The 22,020-nt window shown below is 44.0% G+C and overlaps 1 protein-coding gene across 8 annotated transcripts in view; it reads right to left on the reverse strand.

Annotated features, from left to right (window-relative positions):
• LOC102938144 (probable tRNA methyltransferase 9B) overlaps positions 1-22,020 on the reverse strand; it is a 90,197-nt gene that overhangs the window by 21,114 nt on the left and 47,063 nt on the right. For 6 of the 8 annotated variants that reach the window (XM_037892288.2, XM_043531799.1, XM_043531791.1 and 3 more), the window contains 2 exons: positions 20,152-20,348; positions 16,702-16,875 (listed from right to left, as the gene is read on the reverse strand). In XM_037892288.2, coding sequence (XP_037748216.1) covers positions 16,702-16,875; positions 20,152-20,305 — 328 coding nt within the window. In that variant the 5' untranslated portion in view covers positions 20,306-20,348. Of the gene's footprint in view, positions 1-11,637; positions 11,695-16,701; positions 16,876-18,091; positions 18,577-20,151; positions 20,349-22,020 lie in introns of those variants that run through there. The other 2 variants (XM_043531805.1, XM_043531813.1) reach the window with 2 other exon arrangements.

The raw sequence follows: 22,020 nt of genomic DNA on the forward strand, positions 1-22,020 counted from the left end.
GAAAATCCTTTTTGAGCCTCTTATCTCTCTCTCTACTTAATTCTATTCTCAAAGAATTTACACTGGTTTGATCCCATAATCTTTAGTCATCCTAAATTTACACTGAGATCAATTGAAATTTTGCCTCAGTCAGGTCTGCAGGACTGGTCCCACTGAGGCAACCTCATGATTCAAATGGTAAATCTATTACAAACATACACTTCCCTTCCTTTGGTTCTTTCTTCATATTAAACTGCTCTTCTGTAACAAGAAGAGCTTATTGCTAAGTGTGAGCCTGGAATGACACTCACTGAGACAGTCTATTAGAGAGACAAGGCGGGTGAAGTAATTTCTTTTATTGTACCAACTTCTGTTGGTGAGAGAGACAAGCTTACACGGAGCTCTTCCTCAAGTCTGGGAAATGTACTCAGAGTATCACTGCTAAATACAAGGTGGAACAGATTGTTCAGCGTAAGTAGTTAACAAGACAGCTGTGGCTCCCTTTCAGTGTTGCTCCATCAGCTGGATGAGGGGGTTACTGGAGAGCAATCTGAGTTGCTCACTGATAGGCCCAAGGAGGGGGCTGGGATTTTACATGGAGCATAAGGTGAGGAAGGAAACAGCTATAATGTTATTCACGACACTCTCCATGCAGGGTGCAACCCTGCAGTCATTTTATAGTAACCCTCACCCTGGCACTAGCACCTGCAATGCAGCAGCACAGAACACTGTCCTGGGGTGAGAAACAGCCAATGAAAGGGCAGCTCGAGCTGGGGTGAGGGCTTAGAACCCACCAGAGGTGGGCAACTGGACAAAAAAAACTGCTTGGGAAGAAGAAGAAGAAGAAGAATTGAGATGTGAGCTGGTGGATGAACTGGATCCTGGGTAGAAGGGGAGGTGATAAAATAAAAACAACAACAGGAGAATAAAAGTAGGGGACTAGGAAGTGAGAAGGAGGAAAGAAGGAAAATAGGAAAGGTTTCAGGTCAGGAGAAGCAGAAACAAAAATATACCTGGGTGTGTTAGCAGACACTGTTAGAGAAGGGAAGTAAAGGGAAATAAAATCTACAGCTGTACCAGAAATAGTATTAAGGGAAAATAACTGAAAGGAAATAGAATTGCTGACAAAGAGAATTGATCACAAAGCTCTGTTCCTGGAAGCAGTAAACAAGAAGCCCATCCACAAAGGATCTCAAGTATATGAACAGAGAGAATGACTGTTTGAACATCTATTGATGGAAAACAGTTCAAAGGTGCCTAAATGGAGAAGCGAGGGCCCAAGACGTGAAGAAACCCCACTTGTGGATGAATGCAATGAAAAGAGGTACAGCCACAAAACATTGAATCTAAGGAGCACTTCAAGTCCAAGAGAAGCAAAAGAACAGGACAGTTGGACATACAGCCAAGGAGAGGAAAAGCTGATTCTTCTCTGCAGTGATCTCTCATTAATAATAATGCATTTGGTACTAACTGCACAGCATGTACAAGCTCACAACAGTTAATGTGTTGGTAACCTACAATTGTTTATTATTATAAGTGTAGTAGGAAGAGAGCCTGAGACATAAGCCCTTGTATCAGAGGCCTGTGGCAGGACCTGCTCCAGAATCTGGCAAGAACAGGGCTGATATTGCAGAAATACACATTCCTAAGAAGTGCTAAGTACATGAGTTGTCATGCAGACACAGTCCGGTACCAAGTGATACCAGAACATCCAGATATCAAGGATGGTACAAAAACATTCCCCAAGGATAACAGAAACACATTGACCCCTCCTAAATGATAAGTCAGGAGGACAGTACGTAACTTGCTTTCATCAGGGTATAAAGATGTATCTCAGAGGGAGTATCCTTGGCCAGCCTCGCGAGCAGTGGAAAGTCCTGCCACTGACTGAGTTGCATCCATTGTCATGGGTATACATGTCTTAGTATCCCTGTAGGAGTCTGCCAGGTGCTATTCCCATGCTTCGTCAACAATAAACCTGGCTGGGTGCCTTCGTACCTTAACAGATCTTGTGGTCATTGGGCGGTTCGCTTGAGGTCTGCTGTGCCAACTGTCTGCGCAGAGCTGGGACAGCACACAGGGAGAAAACACACACACACAGAGCCAAATATCTAACCATATTAAGTAGTAAGTCTTTGGTAATGTTCTATATTATTTATGCCCTGGTACAATTTTGGGGTTTCCCCTTATAAAGTTCTAAAAATTTAAAATGATCCCTTGTCCTGGTTTACCTCTGCCTCTTCTTACAGTTAGCATAACCTACTCCAAAGTCACCACATTTTCTCAGATAAAGCTCCTATTGATGTCAATGGGAGTTTTGCCCAAGTAAAGACTAGAGCTGTTTTAGTGCCCTATGCAGCAGGGCAGTGATTTTATTGAGTTATACCATGAAAATTCTGTGCTTTGGCTTCCTTAGAACTTCTAGACTGACAATATGAACTTGAGAAGAAATCTTGTGAAGGTTGTTTAAACCTGAAAACTGTTTCCTTATTCTAAAGCAATAGCTGTGTTGTTCTGTGCAGTGAGCAATTGGAGGACAACAGTCATATTTACAAGTTGCTCGGTCAGTGACAAGCTGTCACTTAGCTTAATGACATGGAACAGATGGCCAAGCCCTAGTAACCAGGTAACAGATTGTTAAGTGCATGTGGCTAAGATTTGAAACAAAGATAGATTGTCAACATGACAGCAGTAATAAGACCACCAATGACAATCTAAAATGAATAATTAAATTGAAAAAAGCTTAATAGGCCACTGACAGTCCAATGGAAACATGGAAAAACACAAGACCTGATTCTGGGCTCACACCTGTTTTACAATGCTCTAACTTGTAACAGAATAGGGAAGCTTAGAGATAGAGTTGTTCCCCATTGATGTAAGTTCCTAGAGGAAGGAGGAGGCAGCAACTCTAGTTAATAGCATGGTCAAGCTTTCTGGGATGCACCAGGCAGAGCTACCTGTGTAATATCCACTAGAAGTAAACTTATAATTTACTTCATAAATCCATTACAACTTGCCTCTTTTCAAAGATCTGTCAGTGCCAGGGACACTAGAACACAAAAGTTCAATGGAGTTACTCCTGGTTTGTACCAGTGTAAGTGAGAAAAGAACAGTTAGCCCATAACAGTTAGCAAGAATTCCACTGATAGGCAGTGGTGTGAGCTGATAAGGACAGCACTCCTCAGCAACAGACTGCAGGGATGTCCTGCCAGTCCCACCAAACACTGCAACTACCATCTTCCAATTAGACTGCAAGATCTGTGGGGCAAGGACCGTACCTGTGTCTGTGTTTATTTAGTGCCTATCCCAATGGGACCCCAGTCCTGACTGGGTCCTTTGGGTTTACCATAATAAGTAATAGGATTCTTGGTTTCCTTCCTTTCATAGAAGCACTCCAAGATGTTGGCTGCAGAGGACTATGCAGCGGGGTTCGTTAGTTCAGGCTGTGAGCTTCCATTAGAACTCCTGAACTTAGGAACATCATGTTAGCATATCACATTGGAAACTGGAAGATGGAGCACAGACATTTTATACATTTGTATAAAAATACGATATTGTGGTTTAGGAGTTCATTTTCTCCTGCTATCTCTTACTCACCTAAAACCTTAATCCCCTGTTTGCAATATAAAAATTAGTTGCTGTGGCAATAATTATAATTTTCAATGGGAGGATTATGACTTCAGGAGGAGAAAATGCAGCAGGAACAGATGAACTCTTAAAAACAAGAGTCAGGAAGTGGGAGCGTCCATCTGAGTAAAGCATTCCCATTGACTTCAGATGAATCACTGCCTTCAATTGGGACTACTCACATGGATAAAAGTTAAGCATGTGCAGGACTGGGGCATATAAAAGTTAAGCATCATCACTGCTATTAACAATAAATAATAATAATAATAAAAGAGAAATTATGTAATAGAATGGTCTCTGAACAGAGAGGGGACCTTATTCTCCTCTGCCTCGCACCATCATTTATAACTGCGCAATGTTTACCAAGCTGCCACTCTGGTTTGGTAGAGCTTTTGAAATTGTTTGCAGAGAGGCATGAGTGTATGGTGAAATAAAAAAAGAAAAAAAAAAGTGTAAAGGCTGTTTTTAGGGTCACCTACACCACTTTATACTGTGGGTTTGTCATTGGTTTCTGTATAATGCTGTACTTGCTGTTAGACATAGGACCTTACCAAATTCACAGCCATGAAAAATGTGCCATGGACTGTGAAATCTGGTCTCCCCCCATGAAATCTGGCCTTTGGTGTGGTTTTACCCTATAGTATACAGATTTCAAGGAGGAGACCAGCATTTCTCAAACCGGGGGTCCTGTCCCAAAAGGGAGGTTTTTTTGGGAGTGGGGATGTCACAAGGTTATTTTAGCGGGGGGTCTCGGTATTGCCACCCTTATTTCTGTGCCGCCTTCGGAGCTCAGCAGCTGGAGAGCGGCAGCTGTTGGCTGGGCACCCAGCTCTGAAGTCAGCGCCCCACCAGCAGCAGTGCAGAAGTAAGTGTGGCAATACCAGACCATGACACCCTTACTTCTGCGCTGCTGCCTTCAGAGCTGGGTGGCCAGAGCGTGGCAGCTGCTGACTGAGGTCCCAGCTCGGCAGGCAGCAGCACAGAAGTAAGGGTGGCGATACCATTCCATGCCACCCTTATTTCTGCTCTGTTGGCAGCAGCTCTGCCTTCAGAGCTGGGATCCTGGCCAGCAGCCACCACTCTCCAGCTGCCCAGCTTTAAAGGCAATGCAGCTGCCAGCAGCAGTGCAGAAGTAAGGGTAGCAGGACCGCAACCTCCCCTACAATAACCTTGTGACCCCACCACAACTCCTTTTTGGGTCAGGACCCCTCCAATTCCAACACCATGACATTTCAGATTTAAATAGCTGAAATCATGAAATTTCTGATTTTTAAATCCTATGATCACAAAATTGACCAAAATGGACTGTGAATTTGATAGGGCCTTAGTTATATGGGTTTAAATCTGGCATTAATCACTGGAGTTAATTATGGATTTACACCAACATAAGTGAGATCAGAATCTTGCCCTTCAGGCAAGAATCCCCATGAAAGCCACAGGGAACACTGAAGGCGTTAAGAGGACTCCTGAAAGAAATAACAGTTAACTTGTATTAGAATACACACAGTAATTTAAACAATTTTGCATTTTTTTTAAACTGCCATTGCAACCTGGGCTCCAACAATGACAACCGAGATCTCTCTCGTGGGTGTCCTTACAACCACCCAACAGGGCAGCAGGTCTCTGTATGAGCACAAACACAAGCACAAGCAGTGGCATGCTGCACTTTGTTTAGACCTTGCATGCCTTCTTCCTGGTTGTGAAGAGGCAGGGTGATGAAAGAATCCTATTCCCTAAAGCTCACAAATACAGAATAGACAGCTAGAGCAAAGGATAGAATATGATGGGCACCCACAGCTAGTGGAGCTAATTTTAGGCCTTTCAGCTTCAGTGGAGTGCTTTTAAAAATTCCTCATTGTGATAAAATGCCAGAATGGGATTCCGTTAATGCAGAACTTCTCAGCAGATTTCTATATTGTAGCATTGACAACTAACACATTTCACAAGAGTTTTCTAGGCAACAGGTATTTGCAGTGCAGCTCTGACAGGAGAATTTTTCCCTTTATAAAAGTGATCCCTTTTCTAACAATCTCTTCCATGCAGAGAAGCGGTGTCATGGCTTGCGTGATAATATGCCCGATGAGTCACAACCGATACTCTTCTGATTTCACTGTCAAAGAGAGGCTAATTATTCTCATTTCACACGTTCAGATCTTTCCCCATTTGCTAACATTCTTAAAACTTTCTCCAAGGAAAAAAGCAGTGTGGGCAGAAGAGTCTTCCTAGCAACACTGGGCCAAGTCTTCAATTGGTGCAAATTGGCATAGCTCCATTGATTTCAGTGAGGCTAGGCACATTTACACCAGTTCAGGATCTGGCCCTCTGTTTAGTTTGCCGTACTGCCAAAAATATGACAGATTAAACTGAAGTTAGCTTTCATAGAACGGCATTAACTTTAAGGGAAGCCCTTTGCTATTCATTCCAGCAGTTTCTTTCCTCCTAGTGGGACAAGGGAACTGATCAAATAGTGAAGTAATTTCTATTTATTTCCAAATTATCAGAGTATCTGGCTGAGAGAGAGAGAAAGAAGCAGCACATGATGGCTTTGCCTTTACACACAAAGGAAAGAAATGGCATATCTTAATTAAAAGAAAAAGCTTGGTCTCAACACTGCCCCCACCTCAAGTAGTCCAGGAACTCAATACATAGGGGAGTTAAGCAAGGTTTCATCCATATATAAATCCATTGCATACCCACATCTTGAATACTGTGTGCTATTCTGGTCACCCCATCTAAAAAAAAATATATATATATATATTAGAATTGGAAGAGCTACGGAGAAGGGCAACAAAAATGATTAGGGATACGGAACAGCTCCCCTATGAGGAGAGAGTAAAAAAATTGGGACTTTTCAGCTTGGAAATCAGACAACTGAGGGGGAATATGACAGAGGTCTATACAATCATGAATGGTGCGGAGAAAGCGAATGAGGAAGTGTTATTTACTGCTTCACGTAAGACAAGAACCAGGGGTCACCCAATGAAATTAATAGGCAACAGGTTTAAAACTAATGTAAGGAAGTATTTCTTCACACAACGCACAGTCAACCTGTGGAACTCATTGTCAGGGGATGCCTTAAAGGCCAAAAGTATAACTCTTCAAAAAAGAATTTGATACGTTCATGGAGGGCAGATCCATCACTGGCTAATAGCCAAGATGGTCACGGATGCAACCCCTAGCCTATGACTGCCAGAAACTGGGAGTGGAAAATGCGATGGATCACTTGACGATTGCCTGTTCTGTTCACTCCCTCTGAAGCCCCTGGCATTGGCCACTGTCGGAAAACAAGATACTAGGCTAGATGGCTGTGACAGACTGTACCTCTAGGTTCACCACTTTTACAAGACTATAATGGATTTTGTACAAAGCATGCCTTGTGAGGTATCATTTGAAAACTCAATGGGCTGAACATTATTCTCCTGCTAAAATATGTGTGGCAACATTGTATGTAAAATTATAAGACTCTACTGTATGACTTTACTGAGACATGCTCCAATTTCAGAAAAGCAGGCACAAAACAGTTCCTCAGAGACAATAAGCAAAATGACGCCTCTGCCAGGTGTGAGCATAATCAAATGGATTATCACCTGGTTAACCTGCCAAAGAATGGCTGCAAGAAGGGTGTGACTGAGAAATTTACTGGCAAACAGACTTGCTGTCGCCTGAACCCCAGCTGGAGAGGATTCTCAAAGAACAGAAATGTTATAAGGGAGAAGAGAGGACACAAATTACTTCTCTCCCCCCATCTCTAAGGAGCATCATTGAACGGGGGGAGGGATACTGGCCAAAAATATCCAGTCAAATGGCTATAAGCATGCAGTGAGAGAAATCTTTCCTTTGAATTCACTTAGGGTATGTCTACACTACGAAATTAGGTCAAATTTATAGAAGTCAGTTTTTCAGAAATCGTTTTTATATAGTCAATTGTGTGTGTCCCCACAAAAAATGCTCTAAGTGCATTAACTCAGTGGAGTGCTTCCACAGTACCAAGGCTAGCGTCGACTTCCGGAGCGTTGCACTGTGGGTAGCTATCCACAGTTCCCGCAGTCTCCACCACCCATTGGAATTCTGGGTTGAGATCCCAAAGCCTAATGGGGCAAAAACATTGTCATGGTTCTTGGTACATGTCGTCAGGCCCTCCCTCTCTCAATGAAAACAATGGCAAACAATCGTTTTGCGCCTTTTTTCCTGGGTTACCTGTGCAGACGCCATACCACGGCAAGCATGGAACCCTCTCAGCTCACTGTCACCGTACATCTCCTGGGTGCTGGCAGACGCGGTACTGCATTGCTACACAGCAGCAGTTCATTGCCTTGTGGCAGCAGAAGGTGCAATAGGCCTGATAACCATCGTCATCATGTCCTAGGTGCTCTTGGCTGCCTTGGTAAGGTTGGTCAGGAGTGCCTGGGCAGACATGGGCACAGGGACTGAAATAGGAGTGACTTGACCAGGTCATTCTCTTTAGTCCTCCCAGCAGTTGTATTGCACCGTCTCCTGGCGAGCAGGCAGGAGATGAGGATGGCGAGCAGTCCTACTGCACCATCTGCTGCCAGCCAAAGATGTAAAAGATAGATGGAGTGGATCAAAACAAGAAATAGACCAGATTTGTTTTGTATTCATTTGCTCCCCCCTCCCTCCCTCCCTCCATGAAATCAACAGCCAACAATTTTTTCGGTGAGGTCTGTCAGGGGCACCTTGAAAAGTTTAATGGAGATTCAGTCCTGCCTCGAATACCGGAGGGAGTGATCGCTCAGTGGGTTGAGCGTTGGCCTGCTAAACCCAGGGTTTTGAGTTCAATCCTTGAGGGGTCCATTCTATGTGACAGTTGTTTTTGTTTCTCCTTGATGTAAAGCCACCCCCTTTGTTGATTTTAATTCCCTGTAAGCCAACCTTGTAAGCCATGTCGTCAGTTGCCCCTCCCTCCGTCAGAGCAACGGCAGACAGTCGTTCCGCGCCTTTTTTCTGTGCGGACGCCATACCACGGCAAGCATGGAGCCCACTCAGATCACTTTGGCAATTAGGAGCACATTAAACACCACGCGCATTATCCAGCAGTATATGCAGCACCGGAACCTGGCAAAGTGAAACCAGGCGAGTAGGCAGCGCGGTGACCAGAGTGATGAGGACATGGACACAGACTTCTCTCAAAGCACGGGCCCTGGCAATGTGGGCATCATGGTGCTAATGGGGCAGGTTCATGCTGTGGAACGCCAATTCTGGGCCCGGGAAACAAGCATAGACTGGTGGGACTGCATACTGTTGCGGGTCTGGGACGATTCCCAGTGGCTGCGAAACTTTCACATGCGTAAGGGCACTTTCATGGAACTTTGTGACTTGCTTTCCCCTGCCCTGAAGCGCCAGAATACCAAGATGAGAGCAGCCCTCACAGTTGAGAAGCGAGTGCCAATAGCCCTATGGAAGCTTACAACGCCAGACAGCTACCGGTCAGTCGGGAATCAATTTGAAGCGGGCAAATCTACTGTGGGGGCTGCTGTGATGCAAGTAGCCAACGCAATCAAAGATCTGCTGATATCAAGGGTAGTGACCCTGAGAAATGTGCACGTCATAGTGGATGGCTTTCTGCAATGGGATTCCCTAACTGTGGTGGGGCCATAGACAGAACCCATATCCCTATCTTGGCACCGGAGCACCAAGCCGGTGAGTACGTAAACCGCAAGGGGTACTTTTCCATAGTGCTGCAAGCACTGGTGGATCACAAGGGACGTTTCACCAACATCAACATGGGATGGCCGGGAAAGGTACATGACGCTCGCATCTTCAGGAACTCTGGTCTGTTTCAAAAGCTGCAGGAAGGGACTTTATTCCCAGACCAGAAAATAACCGTTGGGGATGTTGAAATGCCTACAGTTATCCTTGGGGACCCAGCCTCCCCTTAATGCCATGGCTCATGAAGCCATACACAGGCAACCTGGACAGTAGTCAGGAGCTGTTCAACTACAGGCTGAGCAAGTGAGAAATGGTGGTAGAATGTGCATTTGAACGTTTAACAGCGCGCTGGCGCAGTTTACTGACTCGCTTAGACCTCAGCGAAACCAATATTCCCATTGTTATTGCTGCTTGCTGTGCGCTCCACAATATCTGTGAGAGTAAGGGGGAGATGTTTATGGCGGGGTGGGAGGTTGAGGCAAATCGCCTGGCCGCTGGTTACGCGCAGCCAGACACCAGGGCGGTTAGAAGAGCACAGGAGGGTGCGGTGCGCATCAGAGAAGCTTTGAAAACCAGTTTCGTGACTATGGTGTGAAAGTTCTGTTTGTTTCTCCTTGATGAAACCCCCCGCCTCTTGGTTCACTCTACTTCCCTTTAAGCTAACCAGCCTCCCCTCCTCCCTTCGATCACCGCTTGCAGAGGCAATAAAGTCATTGTTGCTTCACATTCATGCATTCTTTATTAATTCATCAAACAAATAGGGGGATAACTGCCAAGGTAGCCCGGGAGGAATAGTGGAGGAGGGAAGCACCGGGTGGGGTGGTGGAGGAGAGAAGGACAAGGCCACACAGCACTTTAAAAGTTTAAAACTTATTGAATGCAAGCCTTCTATTGCTTGGGCAATCCTCTGGGGGGAGTAGCTGGGTGGCCGGAGGTCCCCCCCACCACGTTCTTGGGCATCTGGGTGAGGAGGCTATGGAACTTGGGGAGGAGGGCGGTTGGTTACACAGGGGCTGTGGTGGCAGTCTGTGCTCCAGCTGCCTTTCCGGCAGCTCAACCATACGCTGGAGCATATTAGTTTGATCCTCCAGCAGCATCAGCATTGAATCCTGCCTCCTCTCATCATGCTGCCGCCACTTTTCAGCTTCAGGCCGCAACTTACTCTGTTCAGTCTGCCACCTCTCCTCGCGTTCATTTTGTGCTTTCCTGCACTCTGACATCGTCTGCCTCCACGCAATCATCTGTGCTCTGTCAGTGTGGGAGGACAGCATGAGGTCAGAGAACATTTCATCGCGAGTGTGTTTTTTTCGCCTTCTAATCTTCGCTAGCCTCCGGAAAGGAGAAGATCCTGTGATCCTTGAAACACATGCAGCTGGTGGAGAAAAAAAAAAGGGACAGTAGTATTTAAAAAGACACATTTTCTAGAACAATTGGTACACTCTTTCACAGTAAACCTTGCTGTTAACATTACATACATAGCACATGTGCTTTCATTACAAGGTTGCATTTTGCCTCCCCCCACCATGTGGCGAGCCCCTCATCCCTCCCACCTCCCCGTAGCTAACAGCAGGGAAGATTTCTGTTCAGCTACAGGAAAACAGCCCAGCAGGAATAGGCACCTCTGAATGTCCCCTTAAGAAAAGCACCCTATTTCAACCAGGTGACCACGAATGATATCACTCTCCTGAGGATAACACAGAGAGATAAAGAACGGATGTTGTTTGAACGCCAGCAAACATACACTGCAATACTTTGTTCTACAGTGATTCCCGAGTACGTGCTACTGGACTGGCGTGTTAAAGTGTTCTACCATGGCGGATGGAATAAGGCTGCCCTCCCCAGAAACCTTTTGCAAAGGCTTTGGGAGTACATCCAGGAGAGCTTTATTGAGATGTCCCTGGAGGATTTCCGCTCCATCCCCAGACACGTTAACAGACTTTTCCAGTAGCTGTACTGGCAGCGAATGCCAGGGCAAATCAATCATTAAACACACTTGCTTTTAAACCACGTATACTATTTTAAAAAGGTACACTCACCAGAGGTCCCTTCTCCCCCTGGCGGGTCCAGGAGGCAGCCTTGGGTGGGTTCGGGGGGTACTGGCTCCAGGTCCAGGGTGAGAAACAGTTCCTGGCTGTCAGGAAAACCAGTTTCTCTGCTTGCTTGCTGTGAGCGATCTTCCTCGTCCCCAAAACCTGCTTCCGTGTTGCCTCCCTCTCCATTGATGGAGTCAAAGCACATGGTTGGGATAGTGGTGGCTGTACCCCCTAAAATGGCATGCAGCTCATCACAGAAGCGGCATGGTTGGGGCTCTGACCCGGTGGGGCCGTTTGTCTCTCTGGTTTTCTGGTAGGCTTGCCTCAGCTCCTTAAGTTTCATGCGGCACTGCTTCGGGTCCCTGTTATGGCCTCTGTCCTTCATGCCCTGGGAGATTTTGACAAATGTTTTGGCATTTCGAAAACTGGAACGGAGTTCTGATAGCATGGATTCCTCTCCCCATACAGCGATCAGATTCCGTACCTCCCGTTCGGTCCATGCTGGAGCTCTTTTGCGATTCTGGGACTCCATCATGGTCACCTCTGCTGATGAGCTCTGCGCTCACCTGCAGCTTGCCATGCTGGCCAAACAGGAAATGAGATTCAAAAGTTCGCGGGCCTTTTCCTCTCTACCTGGCCAGTGCATCTGAGTTGAGAGTGCTGTCCAGAGCGGTCACAATGGAGCACTCTGGGATAGCTCATGGAGGCCAATACCGTCGAACTGCGTCCACACTACCCCAAATTTGACTCAGCAAGGCCAATTTCAGCACTAATCCCCTTGTCGGGGGTGGAGTAAAGAAATAGATTTTAAAAGCCCTTTAAGTCGAAAAAAAGGGCTTTGTCGTGTGGACGGGTGCAGGGTTAAATCGATTTAACGCTGCTAAATTTGACCTCAACTCCTAGTGTAGACCAGGGCTGAGCTTGGTAAGTTAGGTATTAGTTTGCATTTTACCTTTTACTTCTTTGTAACCAATTCTGACTTTTATGCCTCATTACTTGTAATCACTTAAAATCTATATTTCTGTAGTTAAACTTGTTTTATTGTTTTATCTAAACCAGTGTGTGTCTGGATTAAAGTGTTTGTTATCTGAAATTAAGTTTCCCAATGGGGGGCATGGATCAGCGTTCAAGTTGAACTCCCCATCAGTACCCAGCCCAAGCCAGGGAAACTAATGATCCAACCAGTGCACCAAATTCGGTGATGGATAAGGCACGCTGCACGTATGCTAAGAAGATCACATGGTTTGTGCATAGCATTTTCAATTACTGAGATGACATACTTTCTATGAGCTTGTACTGCACAGAAGGAAACAGCTGGGCAGTACAAGACACATATTTCTGGGGACAAGTCTAGGACTAAGAATTTGCTGGTGTCATTCTCCAATATAATTCAGGAATGGTTACCGGAAGCACCCTTGCAGTATAGTTGGGAGTAATTTGCATGTTAGAAGCTGTGTGTGAGCAAGGCCAGGAGCGGTTGCTTTCACAGTGAAGCAGTGTAAAAGGCACCCCAGACTGGAGAACTGATAGGACACAGCTATTCAACAGTCCAGATTGTACCCTGGGGAATGTCACAATGGCCCAGTGTGGCCATTCTTATGGTCATAAAGAGCATGATCTCACTAGGATAGAGATAAAGCCATTTTGAAACAGCTATAGATATGCCAAGTGGATTTAGACAGTATTAATAATTCCTTAACAGAAGGGGAGATACATGAGCGCCAATCCTACTGTCGTTGAAGTCAATGGCAAACCTCCATGTGATTTCAATGGGACAGGGTTGGCACTGTGATGCATACAATCACAAAAAAAACCCACCAGTATGTGTGACTGTGATCAAGGGGCTGGTTTCTGTCAGTGAAGATATTTAAACTAGAATAAAATTATATTATGAGTAAATGGGGAAAATGTACAAGATTACCTTTCCAAATGCAGGCAAAGAACTGTGGAAGATTTGCCTGTTAGGAGTTAAGCATTTTAAAGGAATCTATTTAGATCTACTTTATGCTTATAAGTTTTGCTAGTGTAGCTTTACTGCAGAACCCTCTGAATATAGATGCAGCTTGTACTAATCAAAAAGTGCTTTTGCTGGTGTAGGTTATACCACTTCCCTGAGCAAAATAAGCTATAGTGGCAAAAGCACTTTTATGCTAGCGTATCTGCATCTACATTAGGGCTTCTATTGGCATAGAAATATGGCAAAAAATCATGAAGTTACTTCTAATCAACATTGCCATGCTGGCAAAAGTTTCTAGTCTAGTCCTGGCCTTAGCATTGCTGAAGGACCTTATTCCTGTCGCTCAATAATCTCCTGGAAGATAGGGAATGCAAATGGTTACCATCACCTCTGGTATGTATCTATCTTCAGAAGATTATGTGGTGACGAATAGGACTCAGAGATGGGGGGGGAGGGCTGTCTGCAGTATTGCCAAAACCCATTGCTCATAATAAATAAATAAAAATGAGTCAGGTCCAAAACCCATGAGATTGGCTTATAAATCATGAGATTTAAATAAGAAGGCTGGAGTTCTTTTTATTTGCCTTTTGGTTTTTGATCCTTTAAAGTGCTCGTTTTAAAAGCTTTTCTCAGCAACCATGTGGGCGAGAAGCTTCATATTTTTTTAAAAAAAGTTACAACCAGAAGCTGAGATTCTCACATAATCCTATTACTCCAAGAACTTGCGCTTTGAGAAAAACTCTGTACAGAAGACAAAGCTGTCTTGGGGGTTGGCCCTAGACTGTGGAATAAACTTCCATAGGAACTAAGGAACATTACAAACCTCACCACCTTCTGCTCTAAGTGCAAGCCACATGTCGGTGACCTTGCCTTCTCTAACAAACATAATGTAATGTGCGTGTGTTAACATTACACATGCACACACACAAAAATTTCCAAAGAAAAACACCCCACTGCACACACTTCTCCAACTGAGGAAAGGATGAGAGAACAAACATGTTACAATGTGTCGTCACGTTGCTTAATAAACTAGTGGAAGGTGCTCAGATACTTGAGTGATGAGCATGAATACCTACACAGAACAGAACACTGTATCTAGTATGATAATGAACTCTGGAAGCTCCTCTGAACATCGAAGGACTTGACATGGATCTGGGATTTGAAAACCAGAGTCCCAAGAGGCTGAAAGAAAGACTTTCTGAGACAGGGAGTGGAAGCTGTCAGCCTAATCAGTGATTGATTTAAAGAGATGTAAGATATTCACATTTAATTTTGCTTTAATGAAACTAAGTGTGTCTTATCTTGTTTAATTTATAGGAAAAGTAAATCTTCCTCTGCTAAGCAAACAATATCTTTTGTTTTAGTTCCACTATTTCTCTATTTTTAATCAACCCTGTTTTTACTATGATTATTTGACTTGTGGACAGTCGGTTAAGTAATTTCATGAAGACTGCCCCAAAGATAGGAGAGCCCCAAAGCTTCTAAGGAGAAGTAGTGAAGGATATAGAAGTTTCTGCCGCCTCACTCTTACTTGATGTCTCAGTTACAGGAGAAAGGACAGACGTCCTCTCCCATTACGGAGAGCTGCAAAGGGTAGAGGAACAAAATAAAAGAAGCCTTAAGAGCAGAGAGGAGACAGGAGTTGGTGGTGATGCAGGTGACTACAGCAGGTTATGAAAAGATGGAATACTGGTGATTATTTTAAAATTTCACAATATATTGTAGTGACTGATATTTGTCAAGTATTGAACAGCTAGCTATTTCATGCCAAATTTACACGTTCGACTGAGAAATTAACGTTACCACAACTTCACCCAAAATCCCGGATAAACGTACAAAGCCATCAGTGCCATCTTTCCAGTGGGTTCCCTTATCATGTGCACCTTCCTGCATATAGAAACATGCAGCTTGTAATTACCTGATCTAAATGTACAAATACGGGGTTTCCACATGTCCAAAAGATAAGGGTTCCACCTTCTGACAAACCAAAAAGCAAGATAACTCTGCCCCTGCCTCCCTACCAAGCCCTGCAAGCATCTTAAGAGTTCAACAACAGGAAAAAATGGTAAGTTTTGGATCTCAATCCTTCATTTGCTAGTAGAGTGGCAGCACCTCTCACTACTGTGGCTGAATGAATGCTGGCCCTGCAACTCAGGGCGCACATAAACCTGTTTTACCAGTGTCAAGGTTCCTTCCCCACTCTGAACTCTAGAGTACAGATGTGGGAACCTGCATGAAAAATCCCCTAAGATTATTTTTACCAGCTTAGGTTAAAACTTCCCCAAGGTACAAGCTATTTTGCCTTTTGTCCCTGGACATTATTGCTGCCACCACCAAGCGTCTAACAAATATAACAGGGAAAGAGCCCACTTGGAAATGTCTTTTCCCCCAAAATCCCCCCAAGTCCTACACCCCCTTTCCTGGGGAAGGCTTGATAAAAATCCTCACCAATTTGCGTATGAGAACACAGACCCAAACCCTTGGACCTTAAGAACAATGAAAAAGCAATCAGGTTCTTAAAAGAAGAATTTTAATTAAAGAAAAAGTAAAAGAATCACCTCTGTAAAATCAGGATGGTAAATACCTTACAGAGTAATCAGATTCAAAACATAGAGAATCCCTCTAGGCTAAACCTTAAGTTACAAAAAGACACAAAAAGAGGAATACACATTCCATTCAGCACAGCTTATTTTATCAGCCATTTAAACAAAACAGAATCTAATGCATATCTAACTAGATTGCTTACTGACTTTTTACAGGAGTTCTGACCTGCATTCCTGCTCTGGTCCCGGCAAAAGCAACATACAGACAGAGAGAACCCTTTGTTTCCCTCCCCTCCAGTATCTTGTCTCCTCATTGGTCATTTTAGTCAGGTGCCAGCGAGGTTGTCTTAACTTCTTAACCCTTTACAGGTGAAAGGGTTTTTCCTCTGGCCAGGAGGGATTTAAAGGTGTTTACCCTTCCCTTTATATTTACGACAACCAGAGACTCCTTTGCTGGCTCCTGAGTGGCTTTTCATCATATTTTCCTGTGGGCAGGTGGTCAGCATTTCACATTTGTACCACTGGGAAAAGCCGAAATAGGACCTGATGAAGTGGGCTGTAGCCCACGAAAGCTTATGCTCAACTATATTTGTTAGTCTCTAAGGTGCCACAAGTACTCCTGTTCTTTTTGCGGATACAGACTAACACAGCTGCTACTCTGAAACCTACCCTAGCAAGTTACTAACAGCACTGCAAGCCCCCTTTTGCACTGGCAAACTGGGGAGTGGTTTCCAGTGGTGTAACTAGATGGGTGGACCAAGGAAATGTGCACCAAAGTCTTGTGTTGCCCTCTGCCAAAATACTTGGCAGAGACTGTGAAGCCAGCCTAAAAGCTCCAAACAGGATTATCCTTTGAAATTTTGGCCAACAGAAATTGCCAATGTACAAAACTTACCAGCAATGGATAAGACAGCATCAAAACACCCATTCCGATATGGCAGGCACAGGCTATGACACACCATTACTTCATGACCATCATTTCGTGCTGACTCCACCAAAGGGAAGCAGTAATCACAGCCCAGCTTATAGGTTTGAGAATTGATATGAAGGTATTTGCCATTTCCACAGCCTGAAGTTGTAAAATAAAGAGGAGAAGTGTGTCTTTCAGTTTCTATAAGCAAGAGAATATTCTCCTGACATGAGCAATGAAATGTGCCAGTGTCTGACCTCAATAATTTGAAATTCTCTGCCCATTTGAAAAAAAAAAAACCAAGATGACATTATAGTGGAATTTATTGTGGCTTGTGATCATTTTAGCACAATGAGCACAGACTGTTCCTATCTGTCAAACAGTGGGCTCTTTGCTGTGTGACGTTAAGTGATGAGATGGGTTTGCTAAAGAGCATTTATCTTGGCTTTCTCGTGGCATACAGAATCAATAACATTTATGTTAATGATGCTATTACACTTCTGCTTGTAAAAGACCAAAAATACTGTATTAAAGCATCATATGGCAGCAGCACAGCCTTGAATTATTCCTGTGTATTCAAACAAACAGATAAATTAGAAGGCTAAATAATTAAATCACTATCAGACCAAGCTGTTAACCCATTGTTTCCTTGTTATCTGCTGCTAATTGCTGTTGCCGTGACAACTGGAACTTTCTTTGTCTGATATCTCCCTGCAGTTTCTTCTTTATAACTGTATGCTTTTGATGTGGAGATGTACAGCCTTCCCACACTACAATAATTCTGTGTTGAAATAATATAACAAAACTTTTGACTTAAACTATTTTACTGCTAACATTTTCATCTGGGGCTCAGGTATCTGAATCCTTATACTATTAAGTCTGATAGTTTGAAAAAAATCTAAGAAGTTACCAAATGTGATTTCTCACCTCTTGCTTGAATGACTGTCATTGAAATCACAGATCAAATTAAGAAAAGGGAGTGAAGTGCCTTGGGTTAATATAATAGCCTTTCACTTCTGGAGACCTCAGTTCAAATCCTCTTTATGTCACAGGCAAAATTCAATTTGATGGTTCATAATGCTATGTATTTGTTCACGTAAAAGGATGGGGCCTATTTTATTGTGCCCTCCTCCGACCAAACCAGGCTTTGCTCTTGCTGAGTCAGCTCACTCCCTGGATTAATTCTGTCTGAGCTCTCTCAAGGAATCCAAAGAAGCAGTTTCCAGCAGGGTTAGTTGATTTATTTTAAGTGTTTTTAAACAAATCAAAAAACCTTGCAGACTCTTCCTTCAAAGTCTGTGGAGACCAAGTAGTCCTTTTCCCCAAGTTTGTCCCGCACACCAGTAACTTCAGTAACCAACATTTCCCGGCTTACCTCGGAGGCTTAGCAAAAAAAAAAGGACCCTACAGTATCTCCCTTCTGTCCATGTGGTTCCTGGAGCAATTCTTCTGTGTAGTAGCTCCCATAGCAGTCTACTGAGGGCATAGCCCTTGGTCCCTCAGCTTTCTGGAGGTTGTTGCAATCCCCTTCTCCATTTCCTTCTGCCCTCTTTTTCCAAGAGTGAGTTAATTAAGTTCCAACTCTTTCTCAGGTGCAGCAGGTGGGGCTAATCAGCCAGCCAGTCACAGGTCTCTGGCCCCAGAGGAATGGTATCCCTTATGTTTTCACAGTTCACAATACACTAAAAACCACTATGAAATTAGCTCAACCCTTCATGAGAACACTCAGAAATAAGAGAGACACGTAAAGCAGAAAGCCCAGTGTGCGCACACAGAGCAATGTAGAGAAGTCTGTGTAACATCAGACATTACATGTTTGGCCCAAGCCATTGCTATTGATATTTCACTTTCATTAACACCCTAAGAATTGAAAGGAAAAAAAGAAAGGGGGTGGAGAGATGATTTTAGCAAACTGAAAAAGGAGTAGAGAAGCTATTTATTTTTAGTTTGAATCCAGCACAGGTCATGAGCTGGCCATATCAGACTCCTGTTTGGTGGTCAACGTGAAATCCTTCCATGGTCTTAGTTCAGTTTCTAATGGGGAGGTGTCCATATCACTGTTAGCATCCTTGTAGACAATGTTACTTCTTAAAGAATGAAGGAGGACAGTGGCAAAAATACCAGCTGGCCAGCATCTGTTCTCCCTGCAGGCATGGAAGCACATTGGCACGGCAGCATAGGGAAACTTGCCCTGGCACGGTCCATGCTTTAACTTTAGAAAAATAGAAAATTTCAAATTCCAGAGTTATTTATCCTATATATTAAACTTTTCATATCCACTAACATCTTAAAATAAAAAAGGGAAAATTATTTGCAACATTATTCAGCTATTTAGACCTTTCATACTTTCCTTTAATAGTGGTGACAGGACATTCACCTCCCAAGTGCCTCCTTATGGCTGGGTGTGATACTGCAGGCCTTTCCGGCCTCTGGTGCCTTCAGTAGGGTGTCAGCCTTTCTTTGTAGGTTTTCAGAGGCTAAGTTCTCCGGCCAACTTACACAGTCAAATGGATGAGTCCCTTTTGGGGTAGCAAAGAGCTCAACACACTGCCTGCCTTCAGCAGGGTCTTCAGCCCCATCTCTGGGCCCTTTAAATCCTGCCTTGCCTTTAGGATTCTAAGCCTTGTCCCCTTCTTGAGTCTTAGACCACTTCACCAGTGGGAGAATCAGGGCCCACGCACTATTCCAGGTCCCAACCCAGAGACACTATCAACAGCAGTTGCCTCCAGTTCACTGCTGCTAGCCTGGCCCTTTTCCCACATAGCCCCTTTTTCTTCACTCTTACCTAAGGGCTGAATTTCTCAGATCTTCTTCCTTCTCACCAAATGCAAATGCTACCACAAACCATCCTCTGGTTCTCTCAAGCTCCTGTGACCAAGAAGAAGCACCCTTCCTTGCTCTTCTGGTCCTATTGACCTGCTAAGGCCCTGCAGTTCCTTTTAGCTGAGCCAAGATTGGCTGCTTCTGTGCAGCCTCTCTAGGCAGGCCTGGAGGACCCATCTTCACTACTCCTTTCTTGGGGCAGAGTATGGTAGAACCGTGGGCCCTCCAGCGAGGGGACACAAAGGCCTGGTACACTCCTTCACAAGTAGGTAATGGTAAAAGTTGCACAGCCACATGGCTTGTACGTATGTATGGATGGCTCTGGAAGTAGGTCCATTATAGAAGAAAGAGGGAGAGCAGGCAGCAGGAGGCAAATTTGATAGGCAGCCAGGCTATGATGATTAAAAGCGTACCTGCCAGCTCCAAAACACACTCATTTGCAGACGAGCACTCATTTCAAACCCTGCAGCCTAAGGCAAGGTGACCCTGACCATCCCAAAAAGTACTACTTAATACAGAGAAGAGGCATGCCTGGCTTTGATCACTATCAACACTAAAAAAATAATAATAGTTTTTTTTAAAACAGTTGTCATACTCAGGGACCCAACTTACCAATATCAGCAATCAGGCTGCCTGGTTCCTGATCTGAAAGGAACTGTTGTACCTTTGGCCAAGCCTTGTAGCGTGCATCATGGAAGTGAGGAGCAACTTTCTCATACACTCTATGGACGTGGTCCTTCTCCAACTGGCTTGCCTCCTTCTCCATCACAAAAAGGCTACACTAACTCATTGAACCCAGTGCAATAGTCCTAAAGAAGCGGAAAGGGAAAAACAAACAAACAAACAAAAAGTCATCTCAGAAACCTGTGTGGTCTCGTTTTCTAAAATACAACCATAAAATTTTAGTAGTATTATGCAATTAGTTTTGAATCTCCATTTACTATTTGGGATGAGTTATCATCATAAACAAAGAGAAAAAACTGGGATTTTTAAGGCAAAAAGCATTGTTTAATCTGTGTTGCTTTCTGATGTTATACAACATTGTATGATATAAATGTTTCACACTCAAGACCTGTCCTCATGACTAAGACTTGCTAATTTTGCGTCCAATTCAGCAACACTTACTCACATTTTTCCTGGGAGAATTCTGCACCAAAAAAATTTTAAAGAATCTGTAAACAAATATTTCAAAATTCTTCAAAATTCAGCATATTTTATTTGTCAAAATAACACAATATAATCACACTTGTTTCAATTATTTTAGTAATTTATTTCAAAATATCTGTCAGCAAGTATGTATGTAACAATACAGACAACAAAAAAGTTTCAGGAATTTTTTTTTGACAAATAGATTTCTTACTAGGCACATATTAATACAGAACTGAGTAATAATTCACTTAAACTACAGTACAGAACCGTATTTCCCGCACCCCTCAGAAGCGGTGCAAAGGATTGGGGTAGTCAGGGATAACAGAGGAGCTGAGGGAGAGGGAAGTAATTGCTGGGAAGGAGCCAGGGTATGAACTTGAAGGGTTGTTGGGTATGGGTTGGAAAAGCATGGAACAGGTTTTTTGGGGGGGGGTGGGGAGGGATTGTTAGGGAGCATCCCCATGCAGACCCTGGCTGACCCCTATCCTCTCCCATTCGGTCAGGCACATCTGCCCCTGTCACCATGTGTCTCTGGGCCCCCTCTCAGCCATTCTCTTACCCCCTATAGCTCTCCACACATACACCCCGCCCATGTGGCCCTGCATCTCCACTCCCATTCAGCAACTACCCCAGTCTGTTCTCCCCCACTAGTCCTTATGAGCCCCTGTCTAACCCCCCAGCAGTCCCATGCTGTCTCTCTCTCCATAGACTCCATCTTCTGACCTGGCCCGACAGGCACTGTGAAGAAGGCAAGCTCTTCCTTTTCCCTATCATAGCTGGGGCTTGGCAGGAGCTGCTGCTCTGTTCTAGTGCCACAGCACCCTCTGGTGAGCAAAAGGTGGAACGTCAGCAACTTTTCAGCAGAAGCTATTTTCTGCAAAAAATATTTAAAATATGCATGGCACATGAAATGTGTGCGCACAGTGGTGCAGAATTCCCCCAGAAGTATCCTATGGTGTAAACAATACTTTAACAGGACTATCCAGCATAATTTCAAGGTCAGAAACAGTGGCAAAATCAGGGCCATCGCCACTAAGAAAATCCTTTTATAACATCATTGCTGAACTACAATCCCTGCGTGCTGATGGAAGTCATTACAACTACCAGAGGAGACACCCACAGCCAATTCTAGTACATTCTGCACTTCTGAGCCACAGCAATCCATCCTTTTGTCACCTTTAGATTGGATTACTATGCCTTGACCTAGAACAGTGGTTCTCAACCAGGGGTACACAGTAAAATTAAAAAAAAAAATTGTTCTGATGCTGATAAAGCACCCCGCCCATATCAGAGGAATGTCCCTAACGAGTATTAATACCACCAAGGTTATAA

Source organism: Chelonia mydas, chromosome 1, assembly GCF_015237465.2.
Source record: "Chelonia mydas isolate rCheMyd1 chromosome 1, rCheMyd1.pri.v2, whole genome shotgun sequence".
Classification (NCBI taxonomy): domain Eukaryota; kingdom Metazoa; phylum Chordata; order Testudines; family Cheloniidae; genus Chelonia; species Chelonia mydas.